General features: G+C 47.6%; 3 protein-coding genes across 7 annotated transcripts in view; 1 reads left to right on the top strand and 2 right to left on the bottom strand.

Moving 5' to 3' along the window:
• LOC109465789 (tripartite motif-containing protein 3-like) overlaps positions 1–21,075 on the bottom strand; it is a 134,914-nt gene that overhangs the window by 107,862 nt on the left and 5,977 nt on the right. The window lies entirely within an intron of this gene.
• Positions 896–21,074, bottom strand: LOC109465790 (ras-related GTP-binding protein C-like). Of its 5 annotated transcripts, none has more exons than XM_019763230.1 (11): positions 20,941–21,040; positions 20,393–20,541; positions 20,066–20,160; positions 19,815–19,948; positions 19,476–19,571; positions 19,214–19,317; positions 18,669–18,783; positions 17,932–18,236; positions 17,656–17,751; positions 1,999–2,120; positions 896–1,920 (listed from the first exon to the last, which is right to left on the bottom strand). In XM_019763230.1, the coding sequence occupies exons 1-11, from the start codon at positions 20,944–20,946 to the stop codon at positions 1,877–1,879; spliced, it is 1,266 nt and encodes a 421-aa protein (XP_019618789.1). In that variant the 5' UTR covers positions 20,947–21,040; the 3' UTR covers positions 896–1,876. The 5 variants fall into 5 exon arrangements, with proteins under 5 accessions (XP_019618789.1, XP_019618787.1, XP_019618790.1 ...); XM_019763231.1 differs by adding an exon at positions 18,325–18,402 and having other exon boundaries at positions 898–2,120; positions 17,932–17,996; positions 20,941–21,074; XM_019763232.1 differs by adding an exon at positions 18,352–18,402 and having other exon boundaries at positions 898–2,120; positions 17,932–18,023; positions 20,941–21,074.
• Positions 6,217–15,333, top strand: LOC109465796 (E3 ubiquitin-protein ligase RNF19A-like). The gene is made up of 10 exons (XM_019763238.1): positions 6,217–6,386; positions 8,533–9,074; positions 9,330–9,507; positions 9,649–9,803; positions 10,148–10,310; positions 10,696–10,804; positions 11,187–11,348; positions 11,766–11,859; positions 12,210–12,344; positions 12,598–15,333. Exons 2-10 carry the CDS (start codon positions 8,542–8,544, stop codon positions 13,946–13,948), a joined length of 2,880 nt encoding a protein of 959 aa, XP_019618797.1. The 5' UTR covers positions 6,217–6,386; positions 8,533–8,541; the 3' UTR covers positions 13,949–15,333.

Raw genomic sequence — 21,075 nt, 5'->3', positions numbered from 1 at the left:
ACACAGGTATGTTACCTAGCGCTACATGTACTAACTAGCACCAGTAATAACACAGGTATGTTACCTAGCGCTACATGTACTAACTAGCACCAGTAATAACACAGGTATGTTACCTAGCGCTACATGTACTAACTAGCACCAGTAATAACACAGGTATGTTACCTAGCGCTACATGTACTAACTAGCACCAGTAACAACACAGGTATGTTACCTAGCGCTACATGTACCAACTAGCCCCAGTAATAACACAGGTCAGTGTGTGTTGCCCTCACTATCTGTACCTGTAAGTACAGGTTAAATAATCAAAACCCATGGGATTGGAGGCAGGGATAGTCTTAGCCTTTGACCAGTATCTGTCTCTGTACTTAACAGGTGGTTGGTTGTAACATTATGATTTGTAATTCTGCACTAGGTTATGAAATGATTGCTTGTTCAATGTGACTGTAATGATCCATTCTCTCAGTGCACTAGGTTTTGACCATAGATTGTTTTGCAGGTGACTGACTGAAACGATTGATCATTGCTTATTGGTTGTTGATAATTGATAATTGCTTATTTTTCAGGTGACTCGAGCGGTCCAGCCCACAGCACCGAGGAGACCCGCAGCAATCACTATGGCAACCACTCGACCAATCAGGCGGCTCTCACGCAGACCTCCCACCCCTCCATGATGATGAACCCGAGCCCCCACCTTTGGGGACTCTCCCCACCCCCGACCCAGAGCCCCGGCCTGCAGTCCCCCCTACCCCCCCAAGGTCTCCCCCTCTCCCCCCGTAACCATGGCGATGGCACTGGACGCCTCCACACACAGTCATCATCAGCATCACAACTGACCAATCACAAGCCACAGCCACCATCATCAGCATCACAACTGACCAATCACAACCCATAGTCACCATCAGCTGCATGACAACTGACCAATCAGAACTCACAGTCACCGTCAGCTGCATCACAACTGACCTTCACATCTGACACAAACACATCTCTGATGGAGGCTGCCAACAATTCTGAACTGGAGAATCCTGACAATTAAACCATGAGTTACCTACCAGTCAGAGCTACCCACATCCTAACTGCCTTTGACAGAGGCTCTAACAACATTTTTAAACTGGAGAATCCTGAAAATCCAGCCAACAAGCCAGGCCGGGGACTGCTCCTATGTATGCATCAGACAATCATATTAATGAAGACATGTTTAATGACTGGAGAATCAGCAGAAGCAGATGGACAGACTGCCTGATTATGTGCCAAAATGTTGCTTCTCACGTTGCCGTGACAACTGTTGCCGTGACAACTGTTGCCGTGACAACTGTTGCCGTGACAACTGTTGCCGTGACGACTGCGGACAAATGTCGACAATCCCAGAATTCTCAGCGGGCGAAACTGCAGCCCGAGGAACCATGGGAGGACTTACTGTACATCTTCTTAGTTCTACACTCGTGGGGTTTAGAATAGCCGTAGAGATTAGATAAATTACAGTAAGTAGGGCACCTCTTTGTAAAGAAATTCTGTCATGTCAATGATACTCAAGGTCACGTGATTCTAATGTGTGAGATGGAGGTCATCTGAAGGTGACTCTGACCTTGATGAGAGGAGAGTAGATTTGAGTGCAATCCTGCAGCCCAGTTTGACCTACATGAAGCCAGCTGGACAGAGCGCCAGGCGGTAATGTTGCCTGTCTCGAGTCCAGCTTTAGTCAGGCAGAGTCTGTAAAGGCTGGGCTAAAACTTCTCACACAATCTCACTTATAGAATATAACTATAAAACATGTGAAAGGCTGCTGTTTGAAACATGTAAATCACATGATTTCACCCATGTTAGAGACTCGTAATATTCAAAATCACATCTAACACAAGTCATCTGACAATTCATGGATCTAGATTCCATTGTACAGAATGGGTAACCATGGATACCAGTGATGTTCCCTATGCAGAATGGGTAACCATGGATACCAGTGATGTTCCATATGCAGAATGGGTAACCATGGATACCAGTGATGTTCCATATGCAGAGATAATGTTATGTTCCTAATGAGAAAACATGGATGACAAACTGTTAGTAGAGTCAGCCTGCCAGGTACATGGCCAGACTTTCTGTCTTGGAGTTGACCTCTGGAGCACCTGTTTCCTTGTGTAGGTGTCGTCAGTGATGTACACAAACTCTCCAACGTACGGAGAGTAGGTCTCCTCATACTTCAATGCCAGGAACATGGCTGAAGCTGGCCCAACCAAACTGTAATTTTCAGCAGGACACAAATAAGACTGAAGGTGACCCTGACCTTGAGGAGAGGAGGTTAGAATTGTACAGAATGGGTAACCATGGATACCATTGGTGTTCCCTATTCAGAGATTTGTTCATTACGTTCCTAAATGAGAAAACATGGATGACAAACTGTTAGTAATTTTGTCCACAGGACACAAATGAGCCCCGCATTGTAAAACCGCACAAAGTGAACAAATAGGCAAAATGAGTTTATGATGTTATGATCACAGAATCACCAAATCGTGCCTTAAACTACAATCAGATTCCTACTTCAAAGTTATCCATATCAACCTTAAGATGCCTTAAAATAAAGTTATATAAGATAAGTGTCTTAACTGAACCGTCCCTGTCCAAGGTGCTCAGTGCCTTAAGTTGTACCCACTTGTGAGAAATGTCTTGGGCATGTCAAGACTTTCCTTTTGTCTCTCTGAAGGAGTTTCTTACCCCTTTTACTGCAAAGCCATTCACATGTACAACCAACAGCACCTGGCCAGTAGGCTTGGGTGGAGCAGGGTTAATATTTAGGATATTTATTGACAATCCAATGTGTGAAATTGTAGATCAGGGAAACTGTCCTGTCGGAAGGATGGAAAAGGAACCGCAATTTTTACAGTGAAAAAATCACAACCATGACAGAAAATAGCCTTATAAAATAGCCTGATAATGTGAGATGTTTTTAGTTAGGATGAATGAATGAGCAGACATGACGAGGAGGCAGCAAAGTCCCAGGTTTCACTGGGAAATTATTTTGTAATCTAAAAATATCACAATTGCACAAGTTGTATAAAACTTTTATGTGTCCTTATTGAAATAAATAGTGAAGATAATATTGCCACGTCGTGTGTTTTCCTTATTCCTGAGAGATGGAGTCTGACTGTAGATGGAGTTATTTTCCTGAACTCTGAGGAAACTGGACTGAAACTTGGGCAGCTGAAACAGCAACTACAGGAAGTGGGGGGGGGGTGTTGAGGGGGGAACTACTGATGTTGATGCTTTGGGGGGGGGGAGGGTGTTAAGGGAACCCTACAAGCAGAGGTTAGGTCACACTGACTTCGTTCTATGGATGACATCTGGGCGTACTTCAGTTTTTTGTCCTTTTCAAGTTTGCAACCAACTGTTCTTGGTACTTGAAGGATGACACGGAGGCCAAAAGGAAAAAAGAAGATGCCAGTACCAAGTCTTCCAAAGTCAAAGAAGATGTGAAAGGACAAAAATACACTAAAAGAATTTCTTGTTAAGTATACCATCGTCTAGTGTGTTCAGTATTTTTTTTCAACCTTCCTGATCACTACAAAATGATGGCAACTTTTTATTTGCTCAACTTCTTTTTATTCGCGCACATCAGTCATCCATAATAATCATGTGATCAGGATGGCTTGAGGCCTGTTTGGGTCCCTTTTAGACGTTTTGTTGGGCCTTTCTTTTATTTTGTGGGCTTGTCTCCTAATCCTGGTCATGACAACTGATATAGTGCCCAAGACGCCCGTCCGCGGTCCGAGCAACCTGCCCAAGACGACCGCCCTGGGACGCGGAAAGGCGGTCCATTTGAACAGGTGGTCTTGAAGAGTAGCGACCGACAACTTGACTGAGACATGGTGGTTTCCATGCTAATCAAGATGACTTTATGTAACCTGTTAAACTTATTCCTGGGAAGTTTTATAGACTTACCCTTTAATATACTTACCCGAGGAACTGTTATACAGTATTACACCAAGTTGGGAAGTTTGTGCGGCCACTACCAGCCCGGGCACTTCTAGTTAATTAGGTCTGACATCGACCCGTCATCTCAGATAGTCTCCCACAACTCTGGGATCCGCACAAACCCTACACCACGGGTCAGCTCCGGCGGGAGCGCGGATTTATACAGAAATGCCTGACCTCGCATTGCCGGGCTGCTGTCAGCGGGACCAGACTCACGCTCATATAAGGCAACAATCTTGGCCGGGATCTTACCGGGTTTCAGGCCTGGGGACGGCCGCATGCCTGCCCCGACGCCTGGGGACGGCCGCATGCCTGCCCGGACGGTCTTCCATTCTGGGCGGGTCCCAGAAGACCCGTCCGCCGGCCGGCATACCAGCAAGCAGCGGGCTTCTGGTGCGGGCTGTCCGCACACGGCAAGGCTGTCAGGAACCGTTAGAACCACACGGCAAGGCTGGGCAGCTTAGTGCTGTCAGGAACAGTTAGAACGTTAGACACAGAAGTGTGCGACATGCTCATGTCCTACACTAAGCTTAGCCTCACCAGCAGGCTCTAGGATCGCACTTTGCCAAGCTTAGCGCCGTCAGGAACGGTTAGAACTTAGATACAGGACATGGCTCATGTCTGACGCGGTTAGAACTTACTGCGGAGTCAGAAGCGTGCTGCATGGCTCATGACTTAGCCTCCTCAGCAGTCTCTGCGACTGGACTTTCACAGCAAGCCGCGACATGGCTCATGTCATCAGCAGGCCCTAGGACTAGACTTTCACAGCAAGTTATGAAGCTTTTATAACGCACTTTTTCGTCTTTCTGGCATCACTATTTGTACTACGCTGGACCGGCAAAAGATCCCCTGTAGAAGCAGAAGTCGTATGTCAGAAAGAAAGAAAAACGCGTTAGACTAAAGCTCTCCAAAAAGCCCAGTGGTCGAGCCTGCTGACTAGGCTACGGGACGGTTCCTTGTCAACTTGTCGCAACGTGAAGTCTGGCGACAAATGTTATCTTTGTACAACAATTCTTATAGTGATTTTAGCCAAGAGAGGCAGCAAACTTTAGATGTTGTCTCAAACAAGTGCACCAGAAATTTATCTTGAACTTTGTTTCCAAATGTCTAACAGGTGTACCAAAGTTAAAAACTTACCCACAGGAGAAAGATAAAGTGTGCAGAAATCCACAGTTTGTTACGTTTCTGTGATTCCGTTGTTAGTTCTTTCACAACATTTGTTGAAAAACGTATGTATGGAAGACACTGTCAAATCTTTCGCCCTCTCTGTCGCCCTCTAGTGGGGTCGTGTGGCTTGAGTGTGTCGTCACCACGTCTTGTGATTACACGTTTCGAAATTTAAAAAAAAAAACAAAAAACCTTTAAACCTGAAAATGTCGTCTGAAAGTTACAAAGTTCTGGCCTATAGGATTACGGGTACTGTTACTGCTTTTCTCTTATAATATTGTTGGTTCATGCTTTGCCAAGTTTGTGGTGTTGGGCCCGCTAGTGAGTAAGATCAGTTGGACGTGAAAAACAGACGCCGATATCCCGCACCAAGTTGTCTTTCCAAAGGGCGGAATATCTCTGTTTTGTCACGTGATGTAGCGTTACTCGCGTTAGGGTCGCTAAGTGCCTGCTGTTCTAATGATGAACGCTAGAGGACGCCCGTGTACGGCGATTTGTAACTTCTACAAGTTCTAACTTTACGTGTTGATGTTTTCCTTAGGGGATGTCATTGCTACAGAGTTTAACGTTAAAATTCCTCCAAGAACGCTGCCCCTGTATGGACCGATGCCTCATTGAAATCAGCCGAAAAAAAATCCAGTTTTCTGTAAGTGCATATGCTATAATCTCCAAGCAGATGTTTAGGTGGCCGCAAAAGACAGTATCAAATTGGCTAGGCAGTATCCATTGGCCAGACTGTATCCATTTGGGTGGCCAATGGATACTGCTTGGCCGATATGATACTGTATTTTGTGGCCACCCAAACATCTGCTTGGAGATTATATGCTACTGCCTGCCAGGGTAACTTGGGTGCAGTTCTATGGAATTCCGCTAGAGTTCGCTAAATTTAGAACGTGAATCAAAGACAGCATTTTTCATTATTTCCAGACGTAGACGTAGATTTTATGGATTATTTAAACCGTAGATGATTTCCTTACCTCTCTAGTTCACAGAACGCGTCACGATTTTATAAAACCGCGATGAAAAAGAATAAAGTCACTCCGTGAGTCAGTCCCACTTCCGGTCTGTGCGCGGTGCATGCTGGGATAGCTCTGTGACGTCAAAGCTGTTTTTTTGTTTGCTGGTAAAGAGTTAAAACCTGCGGTTTTGGTGCTGCTTTTGGGCTGATTTACTGACGAAAATCTGCTGCAGACGTGAAGCTACAACCCTGCCGGCTCTTCTGGTGTCTGATTATCGGCATAAGGTGCAGAAATCAGGTAAGGTGGCGTTAGCAGGGGTAAAAACGCTGGTTTGGGCAGAAATGTCGGCCGAGCCGACTGATCATCATGAGAGAAAGTATCTGTCGTCCAACCAAACACGGAAACTTGACGTAAAATCCTGATTATGTGAGAGTCCTGAAGCAGTGAACAACCAGATGTACCTAAACCCTCTCCCGGTACATCGAGAGTACGCACAGATTCGATGTGCTCTCCTAGAAACACTCCCAGCATCACGCAAGCATAAGGAACCAAGAGTCAAATACCCTAGACCAAGAGAGACTTTTTGACTCTGAACTGAACCATGCGAAAACGAGCACCAAGAGAACACGTCTAGCGATACATCAGACGTTAAACAAGGACAACAACAACAACATTATGTCGTCTGTTTTGTCACGTGTGTGTCGGTGTGAGAGTATGAGATTAGACGGTTTGTTTCAGCCTAAAAAAACATGATTGGGTCGGTTCCTGCCGCCCCCCTCCCCCATAACCAGGCAGCCCAGAGGTGTCATACTTACTGCTGTATCTTCACTTTGGGCTGAAAAACTTCCTCTGTGTCAGCGTTTAACCCTTACTCTACTGCCCAACAACAGGAAATCCTTAGCCAAACGGCTACCTCTGTATGCTGAAGGTTAATTTGGATGAAAAACGAAGGTAGACTCTAAGAGAAAGGAGAGCCTTATGATATAATCCCAGCATAGGTGTGAATGGACACAGATTTGGTTTTTGGTTTGGTTTTCTTTTAATGCCCACGATCATGATAATGATCATTCTGGCATACTCATTTTCATCTGAGCGAAGTGAGGAAAGTCGTGTAAAGTGCCTTTCCCAATGGCACAAGATCGGTGACAAGGTGGGGTTTGAACCCGGGGCCTCTTGGTTTCGAGCTGAACATGCTACCGCTACGCCACACGACACACACATTTTGTACATGTTGATGTATCACTACTGTATGGTTTGGGGGCTGGCGGGGGAAAAGGTACTCCTACTACTAGTACTAGTAAATGTACTTGCAGGGTCTCTCAGATATGTCTCTTTGTCAATGATTTATTCAAAGTTGAGTCTACGACAAATCCGATTTCTGGACAGTCTAGATGTACTGTATGTCGTTAGAGTTAGACTGTCTAACGTACATGTGCAGTCTAGATGTACTGTATGTCGTTAGAGTTAGACTGTCTAACGTACATGTGTGCTAGATGTACTGTATGTCGTTAGAGTTAGACTGTCTAACGTACATGTGCAGTCTAGATGTACTGTATGTCATTAGAGTTAGACTGTCTAACGTACATGTGTGCTAGATGTACTGTATGTCGTTAGAGTTAGACTGTCTAACGTACATGTGTGCTAGATGTACTGTATGTTGTTAGAGTTAGACTGTCTAACGTACATGTGTGATGATTGAATCTTTGTGAAGAGTCATCTTCTGGTATTGTTATGTCACGAGTATGTTGTTTGTCTTTGTGTATAATAGACTCCAACAGTGCTTCTAAGTTCTTACATGAAGGAAAATAATCACCACAGAAATCTGCTCTTTTTGTTCCATGGCAGTATTAGCCCTGGGTAATACCAAATGCAGCTGCTGCTGTGCTGTCAATGTTATTAAAATACATGAACTGATTAAGTCTCCAGCCATAATTAGTCTGGATTGCTGGTAGTATGACACGTTCCAATACATGCTGTATAAGTATAATATCGTAATGGCCTAGAATGAAATGTGTAACTCCTCTTAATCTTATTACTGTATATTATAACTGCCATTTCTTGTAGCGACCTACAGCATTTGAAATAATTTATCAATATTGATGTAATAATTTTAAGAAGGTTACTTAATTTTTATGTTATTCCACACTGTGGAATTAATCCACATGGTATTTTTGTCTGGTAGCCTGGGTTTGCATGTTCCAAGTTGTACCCCACTCTGCAGGTTTTGAACTGTTATCAGGATTTCAGGACTTTGACAGTTTTCCTGTGTTTCCCCACAGGTTAGGATCATGTCCCAAAAGTGGCTTCCATCATCCTTCCTGTTTTTTTCTGCAGGTTTTAGGGATAAGTTTGAACAGTTTTCAGGATTTCAGACGTTAAACCGGATAAATAGACAGATAGAGAGAGGACTAAGTCTGAAGTTTTTCTGTTTTATTCCCTGCAGGTTAGGATCATGTCGTACCCAGAAGTGGATTCGAACTCCTGCAGCTCGGCCTCCATCAGCCTCCCGGGAACGGTGCGTCCGACCCGGAAGCAGTCGCGCTTCTCCTTCCGACACCTCTTCTCCCGTGGCTCCAAATCCCGCCGGCACAAAGGTCGCGACCCCGAGGGCGTTCCCATGGCGATCGCATCGGTGTCTGCGCAGACAGCGCTCGGTTCGCCCGGCGGAATTCGCCTCAGCGCGGCCGGGGACAAGGCGACGGAATGTCCGCTGTGCTGCACAGAGTACCCGCCCGCGAACTTCCCCGACATCGCCACCTGCCCGCACCGCTCCTGCATCGACTGTCTGAGGCAGTACCTCCGCATCGAGATCACCGAGAGCAGAGTCAACATCTGCTGCCCAGAGTGCTCCGAGAGGTTCCACCCCACCGACATGCAGCGGATCCTCGCGGACCCGGGGCTCATGGAGAAGTATGAGGAGTTCATGCTGAGGAGATGCCTGGTGCTGGATCCCGACTCCCGCTGGTGCCCTGCTCCGGACTGTGGGTAGGTCTTACAGGGGTCTTACACAGGTCTTACACAGATCTTACACGGGTCTCACACGGGTCTTACACAGGTCTTACACAGGTCTTACACAAGTTGTGTTGTTTATTTTTGCTGTTATTGTGTTTACAGCTATGCAGTGATAGCTACCGGCTGTGCCAGCTGCCCCAAGCTGCAGTGTTTAAGAGAAGGCTGCGGGATGTGTTGTTGTTTAGTGTTGTTGTTTACTGTTGTTTATTGTTGTTGTTGTGTTTACAGCTATGCAGTGATAGCTACCGGCTGTGCCAGCTGCCCCAAGCTGCAGTGTTTAAGGGAAGGCTGTGGGACGTATTTCTGCTACCACTGTAAGCAGGAGTGGCACCCGAACCAGACGTGCGACATGGCGCGGCAGCAGCGGGCAAACAACCTGCGCTCCTCGTCCGTCAGCCACTCGCAGGTACGAACATGAATACTGTTTGGCATTGATTGGCAGCCAGTGTGGGCTGAACTGTACAAGTGTGACATAATAAAACTTGGTGCTGTGAAGTTTAAAACCCGGATACGTGGCACACTGAACACCCGGACTTTGCCTCCGCAGGTCTCCGCCGCAGACGACATCAAGCCCTGCCCGCGCTGCGGCGCCTACATCGTCAAGATGGACGACGGTTCCTGCAATCACATGACCTGCGCCGTCTGCGGGGCCGAGTTCTGTTGGCTCTGCATGAAGGAGATCTCCGACCTCCACTACCTAAGGTCAGTCACCTCTCACCTCCGACCTCCACTACCTGAGGTCAGTCACCTCTAACCTCCGACCTCCACTACCTCAGGTCAGTCACCTCTCACCTCTGACCTGCACTACCTAAGATCAGTCACCTCTAACCTCTGACCCCACTACCTCAGGTCAGTCACCTCTCACCTCCGACCTCTAAGGTCGGTCACCTCTCACCTCCGACCACTACAAAGAATCCTGTGTTTATTGTTTGTTTGTTGACAGTCCATCAGGCTGCACGTTCTGGGGGAAGAAGCCGTGGAGCAGGAAGAAGAAGATCCTGTGTTGTTGATTGTTTGTTGTTTATTGTTTGTTTGTTTGTTTACAGTCCATCAGGCTGCACGTTCTGGGGGAAGAAGCCGTGGAGCAGGAAGAAGAAGATCCTGTGGCAGCTTGGCACGCTGGTCGGGGCGCCGGTCGGCATTGCTCTGATCGCCTCCATATCACTGCCAGCCATGATCATCGGCATCCCGGTTTATATGGGCAGGAAGGTGAGAAACAAGCTTTGACCCGACTTCAGAACTTTGACCCTGACTCTAACCCCACCTCATACCCCTGACCCTGGCTCTGACATGACCTCAGAACTCTGACCCTGACTGTAGCCCGACTTCAGAACTCTGACCCTGAACTCTGACCCAACCTCAGAACTCTGACGCTGACTCTGACATGACCTCAGAACTCTGACCCTGACTCTAGCCCGACTTCAGAACTGTGACCCAGAACTCTGACCCAACCTCAGAACTCTGACGCTGACTCTGACACGACCTCAGAACTGACTCTAACCTGACCTCAGAACTTTGACCTTGACTCTAACCTGAACTCAGAACTCTGACTCTAAGCCGACCTCTGAACTCTGACCCATTTTGCCCTCTGCAGATCCACAACAAGTACGAGAACCTCCCCCCACACCGGCGGCACCTGGCTGTGACTGGGGGAGTTTCATTATCTATCCTGGTGGCACCTGTGCTGGCAGCACTCACTGTTGGTAAGGCTACCTACAACATCTGACAGTTTTCAAAATCTGTCCAGTTGCTTGAGTAACTGTTTTCTTGAGTCATGGTACTTAAGTTGGTGGTACTCCATAGGCTGTTCCTATGTAAAGTTTCATGCATTCGTGTACAGCATGGTTTTTACCATCTCTGTGTGGCACTGATCATGACTGATGTGTGTTGTGTTTGCAGATATAGGAGTCCCCATCATGCTAGCGTACGTGTACGGAGTTGTCCCCATCTCGCTCTGCCGGTCGGGCGGCTGTGCAGTACTGATGTGTACTGTGGTACTGATGTGTACTGTGGTACTGATGTGTACTGTGGTACTGTGTGGTACTGATGTGGTACTGATGTGTACTGTGTCTGTTGTGTTTACAGGTATCGGAGTCCCCATCATGCTAGCCTACGTGTACGGAGTAGTCCCGATATCCCTGTGCCGGTCGGGCGGCTGCGGCGTTCGCACCACGCAGAAGGGCGGAGTTCGCTTCGAGTTTGACGATGACAACGAAGCAGCGGCCGGAGTGGCCGGGACTATGGCAGGTGGGGTGTTATAAGTTATATCAGGCATGTAGGAACTACCCAACGTGGGTCGTGTGTTAATAACATGGGTCTTGTGCCAAAAGTGTGGGTCATGTGTTGGCAACGTGGGTTGATAATGGGTTGTGTGATGCTAACGTGGGTTGTGTGTGATGTCTGTGTTACAGGAGATACAGGCAGCCTGGGCCCCAGCCTGCAGGGAAAGGAGGGAAACCCCAGTATCGGGGAGGGCAGCCTGCTGTCTGTGTGTGGGATGTGTGATGCTGATGTGTGTGTGTTGTATGTGTTACAGGAGAAACAGGCAGCCTGGGCCCCAGCCTGCAGGGGAAGGAGGGAAACCCCAGTATCGGGGAGGGCAGCCTGCTGTCTGTGTGTGGATAGTGGGTTGTGTGATGCTGATGTGTGTTGTCTGTGTTGCAGGAGATACAGGCAGCCTGGGCCCCAGCCTGCAGGGGAAGGAGGGAAACCCCAGTATCGGGGAGGGCAGCCTGCTGTCTGTGTGTGGGTTGTGTGGGTGTATAATGTGTTGTATGTGTCTGTGTTACAGGAGAGACCGGCAGTCTGGGCCCCAGCTTGCAGGGGAAGGAGGGAAACCCCAGTATCGGGGAGGGCAGCCTGCTGTCTGTGTGTGGGTTGTGTGGGTGTATAATGTGTTGTATGTGGGTCTGTGTTACAGGAGATACAGGCAGCCTGGGCCCCAGCCTGCAGGGGAAGGAGGGAAACCCCAGTATCGGGGAGGGCAGCCTGCTGTCTGTGTGTGGGTTGTGTGGGTGGATAATGTGTTGTCTGTGTTACAGGAGATACAGGCAGCCTGGGCCCCAGCCTGCAGGGAAAGGAGGGAAACCCGTCTATCGGGGAGGGCAGCCTGCTGTCTGCCAGCAGCTCGCAGGTGGAGCGACTCGGCGTTCTGAGGGACTCTGTCAGCGACCGGGACTCCGCCAGTACCATGGCCATCGCGGGCAGTCTGGGCGGGAGTACCGTGGTCACTACTGCTCACAGGTCAGTACCGCAGTGTTACCATGGTTACAAGGTTACCATGGTTACCATAGTTACCATAGTTACCATAGTTACCATAGTTATGGTGTTGCCATAGTAACAGAGATTGTTGCCCCGCAGGTTGGAGGTCCAAGCAGATGTGCAGAGGAAGCGGTGCAGTGTGAGCAGCATGGTTGCCATAGTTACAGTGTTGCCATAGTTACGGTGTTGCCATAGTTACATTGTTGCCATAGTAACCGTGTGTGTTGCCCCACAGGTTGGAGGTCCAAGCAGACGTGCAGAGGAAGCGGTGCAGTGTGAGTAGTGAGTCCCCCTCCGCCAGCCTGGGCGATAACGCCAGCACGGTCGCCATGGCCGGCTCACTGCTGAACGGCATCGGAGCCTCGTCCTACACGCTGGGCGGGGCCGTTGCCGGGGCAACCATCCCCCCGCTGGACACGGCCGGGGACCTGACGGGGAAGCCGAAGTCTCGGCACAGCAGCGGATCCAGCAGCCTGGACAACCTGCAACCTGCACAGGACAACCTGCAGCATGCACAGGACAGCCTTCAGCATGCACAGGACAGCCACACAACCTGCTGCCGCACAGCCAAGGCCAGCAAACGGGGCTCGCACAGGCGCAGCAAGGTCAAGATCCAGCAGGACAAGGTCAAGGGCGCGGGGGACGCCGAGAGGAAAGTCTGGAGCCGGGAGGAGTCAGACAGGAGAGTGTGGGCACGAGACAGCAGCGGGGGACGGAACAGGGACAGCAGGGACAGCAGTGATGCTGACCGGAAAGCTTGGGCCCGGGACAGCAGGGACAGCAAAGACAGCTGTGTGACCAGGGACAGCAGAGACAGCTCCTGTCCCTCCCCTTCCATCAGCCTCTGCAGCACCACAGACTCTCACTGCAGCCGGACTGACTCCCACTGCAGTCACTACTCTGAGGGCAGCCTGGCGCTGTCCATCCACACAGACAGCTCTAGCAGAGGGACAGCTGCTGTCCACATAGATGCCTGCAGCAGGGGGACAGCTGCTGTCCAAACAGACAGCTCCAGCAGAGGGACAGCTGCTGTCCACACAGCAGAAACCTTCAGCAGAGCTGTTGTCCACATAGATGCCTCCAGCAGAGGGACAGCTGCTGTTCCAGCTAAAACAGACAGTTTAAGCCAGATGTCTGGAGCTGTACTGCCTGCCGATGGGGACCCCTCCAGCAGAGGGTCTGCTGCTGCCAACATGTCTACAAAACTTGACTCTTCGAGCCAGAGTTGTGAGCCTGACACCTGTGCTAAAACAGACACCTCCTGCCAGAGTTGTGAGCCTGCCATTTCTGCTAAGACAGACCCTCCTGCTGCGGGACTGCCAGCCCACGGGGACTCCAGCCGGGGCTCCGGGCCGGCCAGCGCTCGCAGCGTTTCCCCGCTGACAGAAGTAGAAAACGACCGTCCGGACGTGCTGAGTGCCGGGCGTGGGGCACCGTTTCCCTCAGAGACGCAGTCGTTAGGGCATATTGCTGAGGAGAGTGGGGAGGGGGGCGACGGCATGGGCAGGAGATGGTACAGCCTGGAGGAGCCGAGTCCAGCACACACAGACACACACCACAGCTCGCTTCATCACACATCACTATAACACACAGACATCACAGCTCACGATAACACTTTACTATAGAACAGATGTAAGGCTATAGAACTACAGACACAGCCACAGCTCTCTATAGGACTTTACCATAGAACAGAGTTAACTATAGAACTACAGAGTTTACTATAGAACTAGAGTTTACCCTACCATTAAAAATAAGCAGAGTTCTGTATAAAAGGAGAGTTAAATAAATGTAGAGGCAGTAGAAAGTACCATAGTTTGCTGTAAACCGTTCGTTTGTGCAAAGCCGTTTAATTGTGATAATTTGTGGTGAACTGAACAGGAAAGTTTACCGTAAAAAGCTGCAGTTTGTTGTACTAAAATGTCACCTCACTGTGAAACAGTCAAGTTTGTTGTAAGACATTTATGAGTTCTGAAAAGCTCCCAGCAAAACCAGCCGTGCAGCGTGGGAACATGTGAAATTGTTGCATAACTAAAAATGGCAACAGGAGTGGCGGCCATTCGCCACTTGCCTATCATGTTGCCATGACAACTGATACTGTGTAGAATACCTGTTGCCTAGGTTTCCAAGTGAAACAGTTCTGTTGCCAATAATGCACCAATTGTATGTAGAACAGCTGTTGCCTAGATTACCATATAGAACAGCTGTTGCCAAGGAACCCACTTACCATGTAGAACAGATGTGTATCACGTAGATCTGATGTTGCCAAGGACACTTACAATGTAATATATCTGTCCCAGTATGTGGGTGATGAAGGGAGGCCGATTTCAAATTTCCAAGAAGGTTTGGCCAGAGGTAGAAAACTGCAGGATGAGACCACGTGTTTGGTCAGAGGAAGAAAACTGCTGGATGAGACCATGTGTACTGCAGGATGAGACCATGTGAACTGCTGAATGAGACCATATGTTTGGCGAGAGGAAGGAAACTGCAGGATGAGACCATGTGTTTGGCCAGAGGAAGAAAACGGCAGGGTGAGACCATGTGTTTGGGCAGAGGAAGAAAACTGCAGGATGAGACCATGTGTTTGGGCAGAGGAGGAAAACTGCAGGATGAGACCATGTGTTTGGCCGGAGGAAGAAAACTGCAGGATAAGACCATGTGTTTGGCCGGAGGAAGAAAACTGCAGGATAAGACCATGTGTTTGGCCAGAGGAAGAAAACTGCTGGATGAGACCACGTGTTTGGCTGGAGAAAGAAAACTGTTAGATGAGACCATGTGTTTAGCCAGAGTAAGAAAACTTCAGGATGAGACCATGTGTTTGGCCAGAGAAAGAAAACTGTTATATGAGACCATGTCTTGTTCAATCACCCTCAGAATGAATTCATTTTTGCTCCAGCAGTGAAGCTAGATGAAGTGTAAATCCATATTTTACCAAAAGATGTAATGAAATTAAAATAAAGTTATGTTTTTTTCAGCCCTTTGTTTCCAAGTCGTGACATTTATTTCTTGTACTGTTGAGTAAGATGATAGATTTCTGGTACATTGTATCCCTGGAGACCTTCGCAAATTTATTTTCCCGCCTAATTGTTCCCTAACCTGCATGAAGACATTTCAAACAATAGCGAGCGGCGCACCAGTCAAGCTGCCTTTCAGCCGAAAGGTCTCATCTTGCCTGGGACACATTTTGCAGAGAAATAAGTAGGGAAATCAAGAGATGCACACCAGTACCTGGTGTCTAAAAATCATACTGCACTGTAGGGTGCCATCTAGTGTTGGAAAGCCACACTCCTCTGTTCTTATGTGATTTGTGAAGAATGTTGGTACCTTTGCATACGGTTATATTTAAAGGCTTTTTTCAAGGCATCATTTCTATGAAGTATATGAACCATAATTTTGTATGTTTTATAATCAGGATTTGCAAGTTTGAAAACCCTTTCTGTGGGCTTTTTAGTAAACATTTGATGGTGTACGTAGGGTGTTCAGTTACTGTATGTTTCCTAAAAAAAACAGACCACTTCTGTCCACATATTGGAAGCACTGCACTCCAGTGAGTTCAGGTTCAGAGGGATTTATTTAGGCTTTTGTAGCATGTTGTACAGCGTGTGCATGGTTGTGTGCCCAGCACGTCTACTAGATATTTGTTTCCCGAGTGGTTCTAAATGGGAATTAGCAGTTTTTTGGCAAACCGTCAGATGTGCAAGACTTTCTGCCAAGGTTCAATGATTCTGCTGACTTTTCTGTTGCTGTTCCAGTTTGTTGTGTACCTGTTACTGTTAGAGCGTAGAGCCACACAGGCACTAAACATCCAATGCCAGGTTTGGACGTTAGTGTTACAATTTTTTTGGTTTAGGTATACCTAATTTTGGCACATTTCACATTGAAATGCATGTGGTGGGTATGACAAAATACAACTACACAACACGGTGTATTTTGCATGTGATTCGGAATACAGAGTGTAGCGTTTTGCATTGAAACCAGGAGACAACACAACATACTATACCTGTAATAATGATTCTGTATCGATGCCAGAAGACAGCACAACATACCGTACTTATACTTGTAATAATGTTAGTAACTTTATTCACAGAACAAAAGGTTTGTACAAGAACCTTCAGTAACATAACATAGAACCAAACTAATCATAAAGAAAGTAAATAGGTGAAACATTTGTACACTTCCCTCACATGTAGATCTTTCTGTACATTACATAATTAACACATTTTTCTGTCCAGAAATCAAAAGTTATAGCTCATATTCACCTCCAAAATATTACATCCAATCTCGGTCAGTTAATCTATAAGTTCATCTTGGTCAGCTGATGGGAAAAACAAATTTGTCCAGTCATGATATTTGTTCCTGCCTTTTAAAAATCAGGCAAAACTTTTGCAGGTTCCCCATTTGTCATTTTGTATTTTCCTCATGAATGTGCAACATTGCTGGTTCTGTCTAGATATTTATACATTTACTATCCTATGGAGATTTTAAAAGGTTGTTGGAAACTAAACATACGGTAATATTGCTCTGTTTGAATGAAAATCACTGGATACTTGGATCCAGAAAACTACAGATTTGGATCCAGGGATCCCACTAGAGATTGGGATTATATCAGCTAGGATCTAGCAGAGTTGGATCAGCTTGGATCCAGCTGGGATTAGACTGGCTGTGATCCAGTTTGGACTGTATCGGTTTGGATCTCACAAGATTAGAGCTTATCTTGAAAGTTCATCTGAGTTGGTAGAAATCTTTATGAAGCAAGTTTAACTGCAATTTCCAACACAACAACGTGTTGGAAGTTGCAGTTTAAACTTGCTTCATAAAGATTAGATCTGTTTGGAACTAGCAAAGTTAGATCAGCTGTGATCCAGCTTGGATTAGATCGGTTTGGATCCCACAAGATTAGATCGGTTTGGATAAAGCTTGGATTAGATCGGTTTTGATCCCACAACCCCGTTGGCTGCTGGGGCGTCCAGTGACCCCGAGGAGGACTGAAGGTTAGAGGTCAAGTTCTGAGCCTTGAACCTGACCTCGAAAACCTCCTGGATCGCCTGCCGGAAGCAGTGGAAGTTGTAGTCTATAATTCCTGCAGAAAAAGAGGGAGGGGAAAAAATTTATTTTTCAATCATGACACACTCCCGTAGTTCCTTATGGAAAGGCAGAGGGACATTGCAGGAACGACCTTGGTGAAAGACAGGGACAAATGTTGCAGGAATGACCTTGCTGAGGCAGAGAAATGTTTGCGGACTGACCTTGTCTGTCGAAGTTGTCCTCTCGCAGGATACACACCAGCGCCAGGAACCTGTTGACCTCCCGCAGGTACAGGATCGTCGCGTTGTTCAGCTTGATGATGGAGGATGACTCTTTGTCATAGCAGCTGCCCTCCCCGTCTTTCAAGCTGAAAACAACAAGGGGGTTGCCATAGTTACCATGTTGCCATAGTTGCCATGGTTACCATAGTTACCATGTTGCCATAGTTACCATGTTGCCATAGTTACCATGTTGCCATAGTTACCATGTTGCCGTAGCTACCATGTTGCTATAGTTACCATGTTGCCATAGCTACCAGTTGACTCACCCGTAGATACAGGAGACGTCTATGACGACGTCGATCATGTCACAGCAGAGTTCGTAGGACTGCATGTCGACGGGCGAGCTGTCAGTGGCGATGTAGATCTTACTCACGACATCGAACAGGAACGCTTTCTCAATCCCAGAGTTCTGCAGGGAGACAGGAGGGTACATGTGTGTGTGTGAGTGTAGGACTGCAGGAGGGTACATGTGTGTGAGTGTGTAGGACTGCATGTCGACCGGCGAGCTGTCGGTGGCGATGTAGATCTTACTCACGACGTCAAACAGGAACGCTTTCTCAATCCCAGAGTTCTGTAGGGAGACAGGAGGGTACATGTGTGTGTGTGAGTGTAGGACTGCAGGAGGATACACGTGTGTGTGTGAGTGTGTAGGACTGCATGTCGACCGGCGAGCTGTCGGTGGCGATGTAGATCTTACTCACAACATCGAACAGGAACGCTTTCTCAATCCCAGAGTTCTGCAGGGGAAACAGGTAGATCAGACTGTGCTGGCGCTGGTGACTCGTACCCGTACTCACCACGTGTTTGTGTGTGTTTGTGTGTGTGTGTAAAGTGCATGTAAGACTATACCTACCGAGATGAGAATATTGAGCAGGTTCTCCAGGGTCGGCAGCTGGGGGATCAGTTTGTGTGTGTGTGAGTATGTCCCTGTGTGTGTGTAAGGGTGTGTTTAGTGTGTGTGAGTCTGTCCGTGTGCGTGTGTGTACTGTACAGTGGTACGTACCGAGATGAGAATGTTGAGCAGGTTCTCCAGGGTCGGCAGCTGGGGGATGAGTTTCTGCACAACTTTGCTGAAGGCCTCGAAGATGGAGTGGTCATAGATACTCGTCAGGTAGAAACTGCAAAACAAACAAAACAGGAAATAATGAATTACAGAAACTGCATGTATCAACATGGAATATTTTTAGTGAGCCAAGTGATAAGGATAAGGAATTTAAATTAGCTGGGTTTGGGGTAATCGTTAGGTTTATGCTGGGGTTAGTGTTTCTGGTAGTTTAACCCACCTGAGGTGAATGGCCTCCAGGATAAGGTTTGGGGTTAGGGTTAGGTGTATGTAGAGTTAGGTGTATGTAGTACATGTTATGTATCATGCCCATGTTTAACCCACCTGAGGTGAATAACTAGCTGGGTTTGGGGTTAGCGTTAGGTTTATGCTTTGCTTGGGGCTAGGTTTAAGCTAGTTTAACCACCTGAGGTGAATGGCCTCCAGGATAAGGTTTGGAGTTAGCGATAGGTGTATGCTGGGTTTGGGATTAGTGTTTATGTTACCTGAGGTGAATGGCCTCCAGCCCAGCGTCGGCCAGGTCATCGTTAGCCCGCTGGTGAATGTCTCGCTGGGTCTCGATCTTATGGTCGTCTGACAGGCCGTCCACCTGGGGTCAGGTCAGGGGTCAAGGTCATTATCATGGAAACACAGGGGTCAAGGTCATTATCATGGAAATATGGGTCAAAAAGGGGATTATCATGGGATGTTCAAATAGAAAATGTAGAATTTCCCCAAATGTTAGGACTGAACAAAGTAAAAACTGACCTTGTGGATGAAAACTTCAAACTTGATGTTAGGGTTGACCTTGTACGCCCTTGAGACTGTCATGTGAAGTTTTGCCAGAGCCTCCATGTAGTCATCCTGGTGCACAGGAAGGAAATGATGGCGTCACACACAAAACCCATACACTCTATTGCTACTACAACCTTACTAGTAGCCACAACAGGCACACAAACCCACACCCACTGCTACAAACTTAGCCACAACAGGCTGAGCAATGGATTTTACCTTAGTTAGACAGTGATGTCTTCTGTTCACAACAACATAAGAACACAGGTGTACTAAGTATTTCTCACCTGTGTGACAGGTACTAGTATATCTCACCTGTGCATCAATGACAAAGATGAGAGCTCCGCAGCCACCAAAGATCATCTCTGAGTCGAAGGTTGGATCGAAGAAGTCGATTTGTCCGGGGAAGTCCCAGATTTGGAACTGCACAAACGAGCTGTTGGAAATATCTGGAGAGAGAATACACACGTTACACCATGATCATTATATCATGTACTATATCTGGTACAGCTGCACAGTACTTGTTTGTACAATGAAAGCACACCCGTGTTGCCATGGTAACCTACCGTCCTTGACGATCTTGTTGGTGGACTCCAGAAACAGGGTTTCGTTGGGAGACATCTTATGGAACACGACCTTCTGGATGGATGACTTCCCGCTCCTGGGGAGGAACAGAGGTCAGGGAAAGGTCACGCACAGGTCATGTGAGGTTACAGGTCACATGGGAGGTCATGTGAGGTTACAGGTCACAGGTCAGAGGTCACACAGGTCATGTGAGGTTACAGGTCACACAGGTCATGCAGAGATCACACAGTTCATACACATGCTGACTGCCAAAGAAAACTCCCATTCATGGGAATACACAAACAAGCAAACAAACAAACAAGCGTGACCTCCTGAGCCCCATGAGCAGGATTCTGGGCTTGCTCTCGGCTGAAGGTGACCGATCCTCCGTGTCCTGTTCGTCAGGGCCGTACCCGAAGTCCTTCGGGAAGGAGCCGACGACTCCGTAACTCCCGAAGTTCTCATCATCATCGTACGACTGGAACAAGACAAAATCATAAACAACTCTGGTTACACAACAACAACAACAACATCTCCTGCTTTCTTTCCTCAGTTTATATCTCACTCTTATCTCTCCAAACAACACGAAGTTCTCGTCATCATCGTACGACTGGAACAAGACAAGAAGATAAACAACTCTGGTCACACAACTTCTCCTGGTCACACATACAACTTCTGCTGCTTTCTTTCTTCAGTATATATCACACTCCTATCTCTTCATACAACCTTTACACTAAAGATACATATTTTAGCTGACAAAGGTACCACAGGCAGTACGATGTTTTACCAACTGCCCCCCTCCCCACTCCCGCAAGTTTACGGCTCACAAGTTACGGAATCGGGCGGAAAGTGACGCCAACAATAACCGCACACGTACCGCCATGAAGTCCGCTACAGTTCAGCACAGATCAGACGCAAACTGGGGCAGGGCGTCAGGGTTAGGCGGCAGATTAAGGCGTCCTCCGTCCCGACAACAGTCTTCTCTTTCTGCGCCAGTCATGTGATGTCAGGT

This window comes from Branchiostoma belcheri, unplaced genomic scaffold, assembly GCF_001625305.1.
Source record: "Branchiostoma belcheri isolate BF01 breed outbred unplaced genomic scaffold, Haploidv18h27 scaffold158, whole genome shotgun sequence".
Taxonomy (NCBI): Eukaryota; Metazoa; Chordata; class Leptocardii; order Amphioxiformes; family Branchiostomatidae; genus Branchiostoma; species Branchiostoma belcheri.
Note: the sequence above shows the minus strand (reverse complement) of the source record. Positions and strands in the feature narration are given on the sequence as shown.